The sequence below is a fragment of the Prunus dulcis genome, chromosome 3 (assembly GCF_902201215.1).
Source record: "Prunus dulcis chromosome 3, ALMONDv2, whole genome shotgun sequence".
NCBI lineage: Eukaryota > Viridiplantae > Streptophyta > Magnoliopsida > Rosales > Rosaceae > Prunus > Prunus dulcis.
Genome location: NC_047652.1, coordinates 9,091,850 through 9,104,657, shown reverse-complemented (window position 1 = coordinate 9,104,657; position 12,808 = coordinate 9,091,850). Strand labels below are relative to the sequence as shown.

At 37.1% G+C, this 12,808-nt stretch overlaps 2 protein-coding genes across 2 annotated transcripts; both read left to right on the top strand.

Annotated features, from left to right (window-relative positions):
- Positions 1 to 881: 881 nt before the first annotated feature.
- LOC117623199 (50S ribosomal protein L1, chloroplastic) lies at positions 882 to 6,524 on the top strand. Its single transcript, XM_034354086.1, has 10 exons — positions 882 to 1,666; positions 2,382 to 2,453; positions 3,383 to 3,424; positions 3,515 to 3,617; positions 3,871 to 3,935; positions 4,020 to 4,064; positions 4,150 to 4,257; positions 4,367 to 4,454; positions 5,872 to 5,918; positions 6,010 to 6,524. The coding sequence occupies exons 1-10, from the start codon at positions 1,004 to 1,006 to the stop codon at positions 6,085 to 6,087; spliced, it is 1,311 nt and encodes a 436-aa protein (XP_034209977.1). The 5' UTR covers positions 882 to 1,003; the 3' UTR covers positions 6,088 to 6,524.
- A 915-nt stretch (positions 6,525 to 7,439) lies between these two features.
- LOC117623529 (probable serine/threonine-protein kinase PBL7) lies at positions 7,440 to 10,560 on the top strand. Its single transcript, XM_034354540.1, has 6 exons — positions 7,440 to 7,833; positions 8,172 to 8,410; positions 8,713 to 8,848; positions 9,244 to 9,502; positions 9,650 to 9,782; positions 9,966 to 10,560. Exons 1-6 carry the CDS (start codon positions 7,680 to 7,682, stop codon positions 10,236 to 10,238), a joined length of 1,194 nt encoding a protein of 397 aa, XP_034210431.1. The 5' UTR covers positions 7,440 to 7,679; the 3' UTR covers positions 10,239 to 10,560.
- Positions 10,561 to 12,808: the final 2,248 nt, after the last annotated feature.

The window sequence follows — 12,808 nt, the reverse complement described above, 5'->3', positions numbered from 1 at the left end:
GGTTAATTTGCTGTAAAGTAAATTCACAAATTAAATTGCTGTATGGACGTTAATCCCGCACCATATTTTAAATGACAGTAAATGCGTGGACGATTATTCCGCACCACCCTTTAAAGTAGGTTAATTTGCTGTAAAGTAAATTCACAAATTAAATTGCTGTATGGACGTTAATGCCGCACCATACTTTAAATGACAGTAAAAGCGTGGACGATAATCCCGCACCACCCTTTAAAGTAGGTTAATTTGCTGTAAAGTAAATTCATAAATTAAATTGATGTATGGACGTTAATGCCGCACCATACTTTAAATGATAATAAAGAGGACAGAGGAATAACCACATAGTGTTGAGTTGAAAATTTTCAGAAATAAAGGAGAGACTATCGTGCTGATAACGTGTTATAAAATAACCTGAGATATGTGCGGATATTGAGCTGTACGTAAAATAGATAAGACACAGCTTTTAACGAGGTTCGGCTATGCCTTCGTCCTCGGAGAGCAGCAGCGGTAACCTTTCACTATAAAAATCTGTGGCTACAACTTTAGTGTTTACAACATATGTGGCTCACTGAATTTTCTCTCTAGGAAAATTTCTCTCTGCTTTCTCTTCTCTCTTTTCTTTCTTTTTCTTCTTCTCTTTTCTTTCTTTTTCTTCTTCTCTCTTTCTTTCCGTTTCTCTTCTTATTTATAGGCTGAGAAAATCACTATTCATCACTATTCATCACTATTCATCACTATTCACCCGTGACAGACAAACTCTATCAAAGCCGCCAAATGAACAGTAATGAATAGTGAATGAACAGTAATGAATAGTTAGTGGGCTCCACATAAAGACTTTTATAACAACCCTTCTTTATAAAAACTTCCCTAATTTTTGGGCTGAATCAAAAGTCACCCTTGTTTTTTTGGTTTGGCACTACTTAATAATGATCGAAATTCGAAACAGGAAGAGGAGCCCATTCTGTAAAAACGCTGCGTTGCCTTAAACCTTCTAAACCCCTTTCCCATGGCGGCCCTGAAGCTTCTCCTCTCCTCAGCTCGCCGTCAATGCCTTTCCAAACCTCGCTCCCATCTTCATCCGCCTCCATTTCTAAGCTACCGCAGATCCTTTAGCTCCGAATCCGACACGACCCAGAACCCGAACCCAAACTCTCCCTCTCCTCAACCCCCTACTCGACAATCCGTGCCGATCGAACCCGTTTCCTACTCTCTCAAGGCCAAAGACCACTCCTTACCCGACCCAGACCCAACTTCCCAACCCGAACAAACATCACCACCGCCGCCGAGCGGGCCTCGGGACTTGCCCAACTCACCGAGTCAGGAAACTCGCTCCGAGTGGACCCGTGAAGAGGCTCGGTTCTTAAGGCACGTGCCCTCTATATCTCCGGTATCATACCGGGTCAAAGTTGCTCCGTTACCGGAAGATAGGGTCCCGGAGAAGGCCGAGGGAGGCGAAACCGGAGCTGAGAAGGGTGGGGAGAGTGTGAAGGATCACGAGACGGACTTGGAGAGAGAAAAGAAGAGGATCGAGGTGGATGGTCGATTGAGAAGGAGGCTTTTCAGGGTACCGGAGGAGGAGGTGGTGGTTCCTTTTCCCACGTTGATTAACGTTGAGAAGAAGGAGAGGAAGCCTATTTTTGATGTAATGGACGCAATTCGCCAAGTCAAGGTCAGTGTAAGGTTTTCTCTTTTTTGTTTGTTCGATAAATCGGGTGTTTCTGTTTGGTTGCTGTGAAAATGTGGAAAAGTTAACGGACCTGAAGTTTTCCATTTCCTTGTTACATATTTGAATTTGGGATAGCAATTGGCTTCTACGATACTAACTATACAGTTTATTTGGCTAGGTTGTTATTATCTTTCATTTCTCTGGTTTAAGTTTGTTTCTGGGAAATTGAATAATTTTTAAATGTTGTTGTTTTTTGGCTGAAGAAATGGGGTCGAAGTATATGGAGTGTTTATTTTAATTTGCCTTTTTCGTTCTGAGTAATATATATGTTGTACTTGGAGGTCTGGCTGGCGTATGAACTCAATTTGGTTTGCTAAGGTTTGTGAGGCAAAAGATTTAAGGATGAAAGTTCAATGTGAACTATTACTAGTTGTGACTTGTTGTGATTGAGTATTAAGTCTAAACTTAAGTAAGAACATCTAGAAATCATGACAATTTTTCACGTGCATATTGAGCTTACAGCAGATGTTTTTGCTCTCAGTCCAGTTGGATTTATCTTTTTTTGTTTTATTGTTCTTGTTGTTAAGATAATAGCTATATTGTAATTACATGGATCTCTTTAGACTTTCTTTTGGGTCATAGTTTACGTAAGAGTATTTTGTTTTGCATGTGTTTCCCATTTCTAATCTCTTCTTCTCATGTTCTAGTTGTTTTACAGGCTAATGCCAAGTGCAAATTTGATGAAACTGTTGAAGCTCATGTCCAATTGGGTATTGACGCTAAGAGAAATGTAATATGCCAACTCATCTGAGTAAAAGCTTCTCTTATCTAAAGCATAACTTTTTTGCGTGAAATAGACTCTCTTATGTTGACCAGTAACCTATGCAAATATGAAATATATAAAAGCAGTGCGTAGTTTTAGATTTTCAATTCATCTCATGGCTCAATAGCCATTAAATTTAAAAGATAACCCTATACGAGATGGTACAAAATAAAAATGTGTGGGCATGATAGTCAATGTGAGATCAAGGTAACTACTCCCAACAGTTCGATTTGTTTATAGCTATCCATGTTCTTTTTTGATAAGTTGAACAATCTCACATGTGTATGGGTGCGTATGAGATGGCTAATAGCCATTGGTAAAGAATTGTTGAAACACCTAATATTTCAAAGAATGTTTTGAAGAAACCATTAATAAATGTTTATATTGATTGGACTTTAAGATGGTTGATTGGAATTTCAGGATTTTTGATTGAACTCCATGTTTTGGACTAGAAATGTCATGACGTTAAGCAAAAAAAAATTTATGTGACTAATCCTTTTAAACCATTGTCTGTCAGTTCCTTGTACTCATTTTTTTAAATTCTAAAAGCGACCTTCACTATTTGTGGGCGTATGTAAAGAGATTCTCTCTCTTTAGTATGCACCCAAATATGTCTAGCCTTGACTGAGGGGTCTTTAGATTTATCGTATTGTATCATTTTCTGACTATACCTTCAGACCATAATGTTGTGGCCTCATCTGATTGTGTCAATTTGCATATTTTCAGTAGAAGTTCTCAAACTTAGTGCTATGCTTTCCAAACAGTAACTAATAAAAGTTCTTGCTTCTACTTTTTTATTTCATGCTTGCAATTTTACATGTAATTATTATTTTTAATGTTTCAAACTCCTGTTTCAAGATTCAATTTACATGGACTGCTACCTGATTGAACTGCAGGCTGTTCGTGGTAACATGACTTTGCCTCATGGTAGTGGGAAGGTAGTTATCTAAACTTTGCTAAATCATGCTGGAGTGTTTTCATCTAACTTAAATTCTAGTTGGCTTCTGCATGACCACTGTTATTTTCAGGTTGTCAGGGTTGCTTTCTTTGCTGAGGGCGCAGATGCAGATGAAGCTAAAGCTGCAGGAGCAGATATTGTTGGCGGTGTTGAACTTGTGGAGGAAATTGCAAGTAACGAACCAACCCTTGTTGCTACTATGATGATATACTTGCATTCTAAATATTACGCTAAAAAAAGAAACTCCTGTCCACTGGATATACTATGCAATGATTTTGCCATTTCAAAATTTCTGATTTTTGGTTTTGATCTAAACTTCTTTCTATCATAAATGTCCTTTTGTTTATGTGGGTTTATATAAATCTTACATTGCTTCAGTTGAAGAAGTAATCAAACCATTTATGACCTGAGCTTTGTATCATGCAGGCACTCATAAGCTCAATGTTGACAAGTGTTTTGCAACAAATGAAATGATTATGCGCCTGGCAAAGGTTTTTGAGTCGTAATTGTTTTCATGTGGGATTTGTCATCTTCATTACTTCATTAATCGAAAGGGAATCTTGAATGTTTTGCAGATTGCAAGGATTCTTAGAGAGCGTGGTTTGATGCCTGACCGGAAAGTGAGTTAGTCATATTGTAATTTCTTATTCAATTCACAGGTCTGTGGGCAAACTACTAATGTTGGTTATACTATGTATTGTATAGCTAGGCACTGTCACTAATGACATCTCTGGAGCACTGCAAAAAGTAAGACAAGGTCATATTGAGTATAGAATGGACAGAACATCAATTGTACACGTGGGACTTGGAAAGGTACCATAGTCTTAGTCCAAATACAGTGTTCTATTTCTACTTTTCTGGAGACATGGATTTCACTTTCTTATTTTTCTTATCTAGTGTCCTCACCATTCTTTCTTTTTAGGTAAGCTTTACAGAGGAGTACCTGCGTGAGAACATTGGTGCCTTTATGAGTTCTCTTTTGCTGGCAAAGCCTACGGGATTAAAAAAGTGTAAGTGGCACAAATTACTCGTGTTTCCTATAGGGTTATTCGTGGGCTAAACTAAGTAAAGTTCAAATTTGATTTTAATGTTCAACCATAATTTTACACACTCGGTTTCTTGCTCTTGCATATGAGTGCAGAGGATCAAGTTTATTAGCCATGTTTATTTCTGAGCTATTGGTTCTGCTCAACAAGAAGTTCAGCTCAATTTGCTTGTTAGATAAATGAACCAAACTTGATACTGAGGTGCAGGCTCTTTTTTTCATTTTTTTTATTATTATTTATCAAATGAGCCTAAGTTAGAAAAATCTAAGCTTTGTTGTGCCTAAGTTAGAAATTTATTGAAATTTGTTCATCAATGTTGTCATCATGATATACATTGTTGACCTATGCCCAATACAAGTTTTTGGCATACAACGATAGTCTAACATGGTATCAAAGTTTTGGTTGAATTGTTACAGGAGGTCTTAATTTTGAGATCTCTCATCCCATTCCCCAGTTATTTTTTAACTGACAAGGTGCACTTCACCTATGTATTTCTCCATGAGGATACATGTAATAGAGGGTGTGAGCTTGATATTTGTTGTTGATTCATTTCCTAATAACTTAAGTTTGTGTGGCCCAATAATCGTCTAAACAGGTGTAAATTATCAGTTGCTGTAACTGAAGTGCAGGTGCATGACTCTGTTGACAGTAAACTTCATTGTTCATGTTTAATCTTGGTGTCATGTTTGACCCAACTGCATGGTTATGCTGTATTATATGTTCCTCACCCTCAACACCTTGATCACATGAAGCTCTTTCGAGTATCAAAGCATGTCTCTGTAGTCATTTCTTTTAAGGCCAAGTTGAGAATGCCCTTGAATGCGTTACCCACCCCTGAGCCAGACATGAGCTGAACACATTCAGCTTGATTACCTCTGAGCCACTTAAAGCCGCTAACTTTCTCCTAGCCAAGCTAGAAAATTGTAGAGGTCAGCTTGGCTTAACTCATCTGCAAGTCTACATGATAAGTAATTGCAGTAGTAATTCCAAGATGCAATTATAATCTTGGACTGTAAAAGATGCCAAACAGTTGGGTGAATGCTATTTGGCTTCAGGAATTACAGGGCAATAAGGGACAGAAGCTAACCATCCTTGGGGGAGGCTCTATTATCTCTCTACCCAACTCCTTGTCTAGCAGCCAAGAACAAGAGAGCTACTTAAGTCTGGTTTAAGACGGTCAGATGCAAAAACCAACCCTAGGACTAGGAGAGTGGCTCTTTAAGTTAAATTAATGGGAGTTCTCGTGCACTGTTAATTAATTGATTAGAATTGTTTTATTCTATTTTATTTGGCATATTTTTCTCTAAGTTGTGATTGGAAGTTTTGAGTTAGCCTAAATCTCTACATCTCTTTTTGACGTTTATGAAAATCATTTGCACAGCTTCCAAATATGCTGGCTATATTAACTCCTTCCACATATGTAGCACGGTAAGCTCGCAACCCTTGTTTTTGTTTTTGCATAATTCTTTTCTTTAACGTTGAGCCATGCATAGATCCTAATCCTGTCAATTATGTGCAGATGGGTCCAGGAGTTCCAGTTTCAATACAGTCATTATCCAAAGCTGCAGATCACTACAATAAAATGCACCTCAAGTGATGTGCTCTGTTGACATTTCCAACATAGATCAGTGGTTCAATCTTTGTTTTCTTTGTGATTTTTTTACCCTTTTAGGAAGTGAGGCTCTCATTGTCTCTCTCAGTGCAGAAGGATATTGATGGGGTTCAATGGAATAGTAGATCGATGTGGCTAGGATTATGCGAGTTAATATCTTGTTTTTGGGTCACATCTGCTGGGCATCCAAGTATTTTTTGCATATGGAATTTGGCAGTACTGCTTCATCAACATGATCTTCATGTTTCTCTGCTTAATTAACAGTCACAGATTTGACCAAAAATGAACGGTTCATGTTTCTCCTCTTTGTGACTTCGTGTCTCTTAAATAGCTTTTCGATTTGGTCACATGATCTTCAACTCGAAGGACACTATTTAAGGGACACTTTGTTGGGCCCCTCCAATATATTTCGATGATCCAAACAGTTAATTTTTTGGTTATGTTTTGAGTTTAGAAAATAATAATAATAATAATAAATCGTAATTAACTATACTAAAAGAACACAAAAGTAATGAGCTAAAATAATTTTCTTGCAATTTTTACCGAAGTTTGGTAAAAAAACTAAGTGTTGCCGGATGGTTATCCTTGAAAAGGATTTGTAGACATTGCTTAGGTAATTTTTATCTCGGCATTTATTGGTGATGTTTTTATTTTATTTTATACAAGCGATATTAGGAGAGGTGAGTTGAGAACCAAACTTAAGATCCGGGCATATAAATAAATGTTTTTTTATTAGCTGAGCATAAGTCCGTGCATTCATTTCTCGAATTGTGAATAAGGCGAATTTCATACAACGGATAAAAAGGAAAGCAGAAAGTGCTTGTCATTCCAGCGTCCTATTTTGTTTTTAGTTCGTAGATAGCAATTGTTTTTAATTAATCTTAGCATGGCCCATACTTTTTTTTCTATAAAACAATAATGACCCATTCTCATAGTCATAGTCTGTCTTTTCTTGAATGATTGCATCTTATTGCCTAAGATATTTGAAACGAACATTACTAGTAAAATGAATTGCAAAAAATGAACTACTATTTTGGTGGCATTTTTCTTTTTAACGATGAAGAATTCTCAAGTTCAAATTCCGCCCCCTTCTAATAATTAGAAAAGAACAAATATGACCTAAACATTCATAATTTTTCACTTCAGCTTAGGTTTTCGTTTCGCTTAGGCAATTTTTGGACCTTCCTTGGCCCTAGTTATTTTATATTTTTCTAATTAATGAAGGAGGAGGGATTCAAACCCAGAACCCGTTCTAACATTACAAAAATTACTTCCATACTAAAAAAGGGTGTTGGTTTCAAATCTTATAAACCACATTTATTCAGTAGAAATAGAAACCAAAGTGCAATAAATGCCTTTTACATATTTTTAAAATATAATTGAGCCAAAAAAATATAGTACTAAAGTCCAAATGATTACTGTTCCCCGCGCCACAAATCAAGACAAATACAAGAACGAGAGAGAGAGAGAGAGAGGCTTACAAACTCCAAAGCTCCAAAATGTCATTCTCTCCCATCCTCTACTGAGTTGAGGGTTAGGGTTAGGCTTTTCTGCTTGGAATTTATTTAGTGAGAGAAATGGAGGAAGAGGATGAGTATAGAAGGAAGGAGCGCTTGGCATTGGTGATCATTGTGGTACTTGCTTCACTGGCCGTGGCTTCCTTACTCGTCGCCTTCAGCTACTACTGCTACATTCGCAACAAGGTCGCCAAGCGCTTCGAGAACCACAAGGGTGAGACACCTACTTACCCTCTGTTTGTTTGCTAAGAAAATGCAAGAAAAAAAACTGAAAATTTCATCTTTTTAAACATTCTACTATTGTTTTGTGGGTAGGAGTTCTCTATTTATGTTTATAAGAGCGTTTGAGGTCACCCACTTAATAACATTAGTACTATTTATTGAAATCACTTGGTTTCTGTGGAAACTCAAGGACATAAAGACAAAAGTTTGAGTCTTTGTTCTATAATTATGTTGGATTGAAAATTTGGTGCCTTTTGTTCTTTCTTGCATGTTCTTAGAATTACAATGAAATTTCCTTTCCTTTTGTTGTTGTTGTTGTTGTTGTTGAAGGGTTTGGGAATGAGGACAAAGGTGCTTTTTCAAATCTACAAGTTGCTTCCAGTAAAGGACTTCAGGTCTTCACCTTCAAGCAACTACATTCTGCTACTGGTGGTTTCAGCAAGTCAAATGTGGTTGGCAAAGGAGGATTTGGGTTAGTGTACCGAGGTGTTCTCCATGATGGGAGGAAAGTTGCAATTAAGTTTATGGACGAAGCAGGAAAGCAGGGAGCAGAGGAATTTAAAATGGAGGTCTGATCTTAATATTCATCCTGTTTACTTTGGCCCTATAAGTTTCCTAGGAATGTGATGGGGAAAAATGGCTGAAGTTCACAATACCGTCTTTAATCCTTGTCAGTTGAACAATTACTCACCTGAGCCAAATGATTTTGTAGGATTTGGTTGAGTCGATAACTCATATTCTTATACCAAAACACCGAAAGATGCAAGTTTTGAGTTCCCCACTTTACCCCCTGGCAATAATAAGTCGAGCATTAGATTTACTTTTCAGATCGTGTAAAATTGGTCATTGATTGGTTGATAATTAAATGCAGGTGGAGTTGCTAAGTCGGCTGTGTTCTCCATATTTGTTGGCCCTGCTTGGGTATTGCTCAGATAACAATCACAAATTGTTGGTATATGAGTTCATGGAAAATGGTGGTTTGCAGGAACATTTGTATCCTGGGAATGGTAAGAATACCTTGTTAACAGTTTATTGCTTTCTGATATACTGATTGGATAATGTTCTTTTGCGTGATTAGTTACTAGGCTTTTGGAATAGAAAAATATTATGAACACCCCTTGTACTTTGCAATCTGTGTCATATGATAGTATTTCATACTGTGAGTTAAAGCCAGGCTTCGATCTTTGCTGCTTGCATTATGCCCTTTTTAGTTCCCTCTTCACACGCTCTATCTTTCCAATCATGATACTTCTTTGCCCGACCCTACAAGTTTTGTTTGTCCATTACAGTTGGCATCATTTCTTTGCGTAATTGTTGTTGTCCTGGTCACTATTCTTTCGTGTTTAAATGTCTGAAAAAGATGGTTTGCTGTTGGATTAACTGCTCAAATTCGGTCGTACAGGTCCTAATGCTCCCTCCATGAAGTTAGACTGGGAAACTCGGTTGAGAATAGCTCTTGAAGCTGCGAAGGGTTTGGAGTATCTCCATGAACATATTAGTCCTCCCGTGATTCACAGAGATTTTAAGAGCAGTAACATTCTCTTGGACAAATATTTTCATGCCAAAGTTTCTGATTTCGGATTGGCCAAGCTTGGATCTGACAAGGCTGGAGGCTATGTTTCCACCAGAGTATTGGGTACACAGGGATATGTTGCCCCAGAGTAAGCACATCTAAACTTTTAGCTGCAATGTGCTTATTAGTTGATACTGAGTTACCCATATTTCTAATTCCCCTCATAGTCTCAAATACTAACTATGAAATAGCAGCTGCTGTTAATTCAGTTTTACACATGTGCTTCATTATACAGGTATGCGTTAACAGGGCATCTGACAACTAAATCAGATGTGTACAGTTATGGGGTTGTGCTTTTGGAGTTGCTTACAGGCAGAGTTCCAGTTGATATGAAGAGACCTTCTGGAGAAAGTGTTCTTGTTTCTTGGGTGGGTTTCTTAGGTCTATTTTCAGTTCCTGTAATAGAGTAATACTTTGTGTCATAACGAGTAACGCTTTACCCTATTCATTTTAGGGTCATATCTTTCTTGACAGTATTTCTTTTAAGAATCATTTTTCCCCTTAATTGTTAAGACTTCTTCTTTTCTTTCTTTAAATGATCTGCACTGTAGGCTTTGCCTCAGCTGACAGATAGGGAGCAGGTTGTTCAGATCATGGATCCTGCATTGGAGGGTCAGTACTCATTGAAGGAGGTCATTCAGGTGGCAGCAATTGCTGCGATGTGCGTTCAACCCGAGGCAGATTACAGGCCACTGATGGCAGATGTTGTGCAATCACTGGTCCCACTTGTGAAGATTCACAGGTCAACTTCAAAGGTAGGCAGCTCTTCTAGCTTTCATGCAACAAAGTCACCAACACCGCAGAGTAGTAAAGCATGTCTATGAAACAAGTTGAAGACGTGCATAAATTATCTCCGTAAGGCTTCTTAGGTATCTTAGACTTCTAGGGTTTTTGTAGTCTGCTAATTTGATAGAAGAGGAAACTAGATTGAAGTAAATATAATGTTATCCGAATTATGTAATAATATAATTGGAAACGTGTGACAGTTAACATGCTTACAACTTTCCTGTTCAAGATCTTATTAAGAAATGGTCGACAAGATGAGGCTCTGCGTAATCCAGTTGATGATTCAAAATTAAGGCACAGGATTGGTTGATCATATGGTCATTGACTGTGCAATTAGTTATGGTTTGACTAATTTCGTTTCATCCCTTTTGACCTCCTGTTTGTGTTTTACTGTGTCTGCCGTTGGAATTTCATAATTTGATTATATCTTTTTGGTCATGGAAATTTGTAAATATTCATAATTTTGATTTGCTAACATGTTAACTGGACCGATTGAAGAACAAACAACCAATTCTTTGTATAACTGTTTTTTGCATGAACAATGGATCGTCAATTTTGTTGAGTTTTCTTCCGGTAAGTTTGGTATCAAAAGCGATATGGTGTTTGACGTTACCGAAAGGGAAGAAGGAGAAAGAAGGGGTATGCCATAGCAATGGTTCCTTCTTTTGTAATCAATTCAAGTTCAAACCCGTTTTCACTCTTTAAAGAGCTAACAGCCTTAAATTTTAGCAACCATCGCGTACTATTGCGTATTTGGTGGGTCAAATTTTAGACATGAAATAGTGGTACTGAAGCATAGAAGAGGAACAAACAGGAACAACTGTTTCACATTGGAATGTGAAGGACCAACTATTTTCTCCACTCTGATCTCAACTCTCGCATCACGTGCAGACAACTATGTTTCCAGTTACTGGGTGGTGTAGAGAGCCTTAGCCCTTTTTTATACAAGTCTATTTCCAAGTAGCTAAACTGGTGATGCCATTTTCATTGCTCTACTGTTCTGTGAGCTTGCATGCACTCATGTCGGGGTTGGTGGAAGAAGATAAAGGGCTTCTAGGCAAACATGCTAAAGTAGCACCATTACTCTTCTTTTTTGACCCAAAAAAAAAAAAAAAACTTACCCTTCTTCATGACATTGACATAGGCTAAAGTCCACTATGCTCCGTTTGGATGAAGGAATTGCAAATTACATAGAATTCTAAAATGACGGAATTTAGATTTCCGTCATTTCAATTTCTGGCAATTGAAGATTTCAGTGTCTGGATTTATATATGTCAAATTTTGTAAATGACAGGAATTGAAAATTTCAATGTTTGGATAACTCATGTAAATTATAAATGACAGAAATTAAATATTTCAAAAGAACAAAAAAAACTAATAACCGACATAGAAGATATTCCTCGAAGTATGAAATAACATATCATTTGATGAACTAAATAACTCAACTTAAACAAACAAAGCATATTAGCAACCAAATCACTCCCCACGTGCAATAAACATCAACAACATATATATATATATATATATATATATTCCGCAATTGAGAGTGCCTTCAGCATCTGAAATTGTTTGTCATTTTCTATCAGCCAAGCACATGCTTTGAGTTGTTCATTTTCACTAAGACCTGGTATTGCTTGTACTTCAGCATATACTTCTGCTGGATCAAGGTTCTTAGTATCATCATAGATAAACTCTTCAAATGATAAAGCCATTCTAGCAATCGAATTAGCAATAACATCTTTGACAACACCTCTTTTCTTTGTAGGAAGAATATCAAAAGAATTTGATGCACGATTTCTTCTCTTTTGACCATTTGTTGAGTTTGGTGAAATATCATCAATAACATGAATATCTTCTAAATCTTGTGTATCACCATCCAAATCAACATGATCAACTTCATTAGTAGGAGTCAAAACTTCAGTTGCATATGCGCCTGTTTCAGCGCCCTCTCCAGTGGCTCTATCTTTGCCACACAAATCTACTATATCATCCCAATTTTCTATAACTTTAAATCGAAAACCTCTAGCGTCGTCATGAGACTACCAAACAAATAATCAAAGTCAAATAAGAATCTTATAAGTACTCTTTAACAACAAAAAGAAAAAAAAGCACATGATTAAAAAAAAAAAAACTTTTAATATATTTACCTTCACGTATTCTTCCCAAACATGATCTTCATCTACACTTATCATCTTTGTTGTTGAATCCCAATTGAATCCACTTTGACTTAATATATCACTCACTACTCCATAGAACTTTTTTCATGACTTAACACGATTTCTAATGTTATCAGCACTTATCTGGAGATTAAATTTTGCAGCTAATATATTTGCAGCAGTATTGAAAGCAACTGCCTTCCATCCACCATCTCCTTTGTGACCCAAGCTGCGCTCCTCGCGAAGTATATCAGCTAATTCATGTTCCATAGCTATATTCCACCGAAAATAGTTTGTTAAAAGATTAAGTCTTATGGGCATAGAGTATTTTGTCTTGTGGAATTAAGTCTTATGGGCGTAGAGTATTTTGTTAAAACTTCCCAAAATCCAGCCATAGTGCTAGAAAGATCACAAAACCCATTCAACACATTCATAAATTTAGTCAGAAACAC

What these genes read in the sequence shown, in the direction of transcription:
- LOC117623199 (XM_034354086.1), top strand. Translation starts at nt 1,004, where the DNA reads ATGGCGGCCCTGAAGCTTCTCCTCTCCTCAGCTCGCCGTCAATGCCTT. An exon ending in GTATTGACGCTAAGAGAAAT is followed by an intron (nt 2,454 to 3,382) that starts GTAATATGCCAA and finishes ATTGAACTGCAG; the next exon opens with GCTGTTCGTGGTAACATGAC. An exon ending in GTTTGATGCCTGACCGGAAA is followed by an intron (nt 4,065 to 4,149) that starts GTGAGTTAGTCA and finishes TGTATTGTATAG; the next exon opens with CTAGGCACTGTCACTAATGA.
- LOC117623529 (XM_034354540.1), top strand. Translation starts at nt 7,680, where the DNA reads ATGGAGGAAGAGGATGAGTATAGAAGGAAGGAGCGCTTGGCATTGGTG. An exon ending in ACATTTGTATCCTGGGAATG is followed by an intron (nt 8,849 to 9,243) that starts GTAAGAATACCT and finishes TCGGTCGTACAG; the next exon opens with GTCCTAATGCTCCCTCCATG. An exon ending in AAAGTGTTCTTGTTTCTTGG is followed by an intron (nt 9,783 to 9,965) that starts GTGGGTTTCTTA and finishes TCTGCACTGTAG; the next exon opens with GCTTTGCCTCAGCTGACAGA.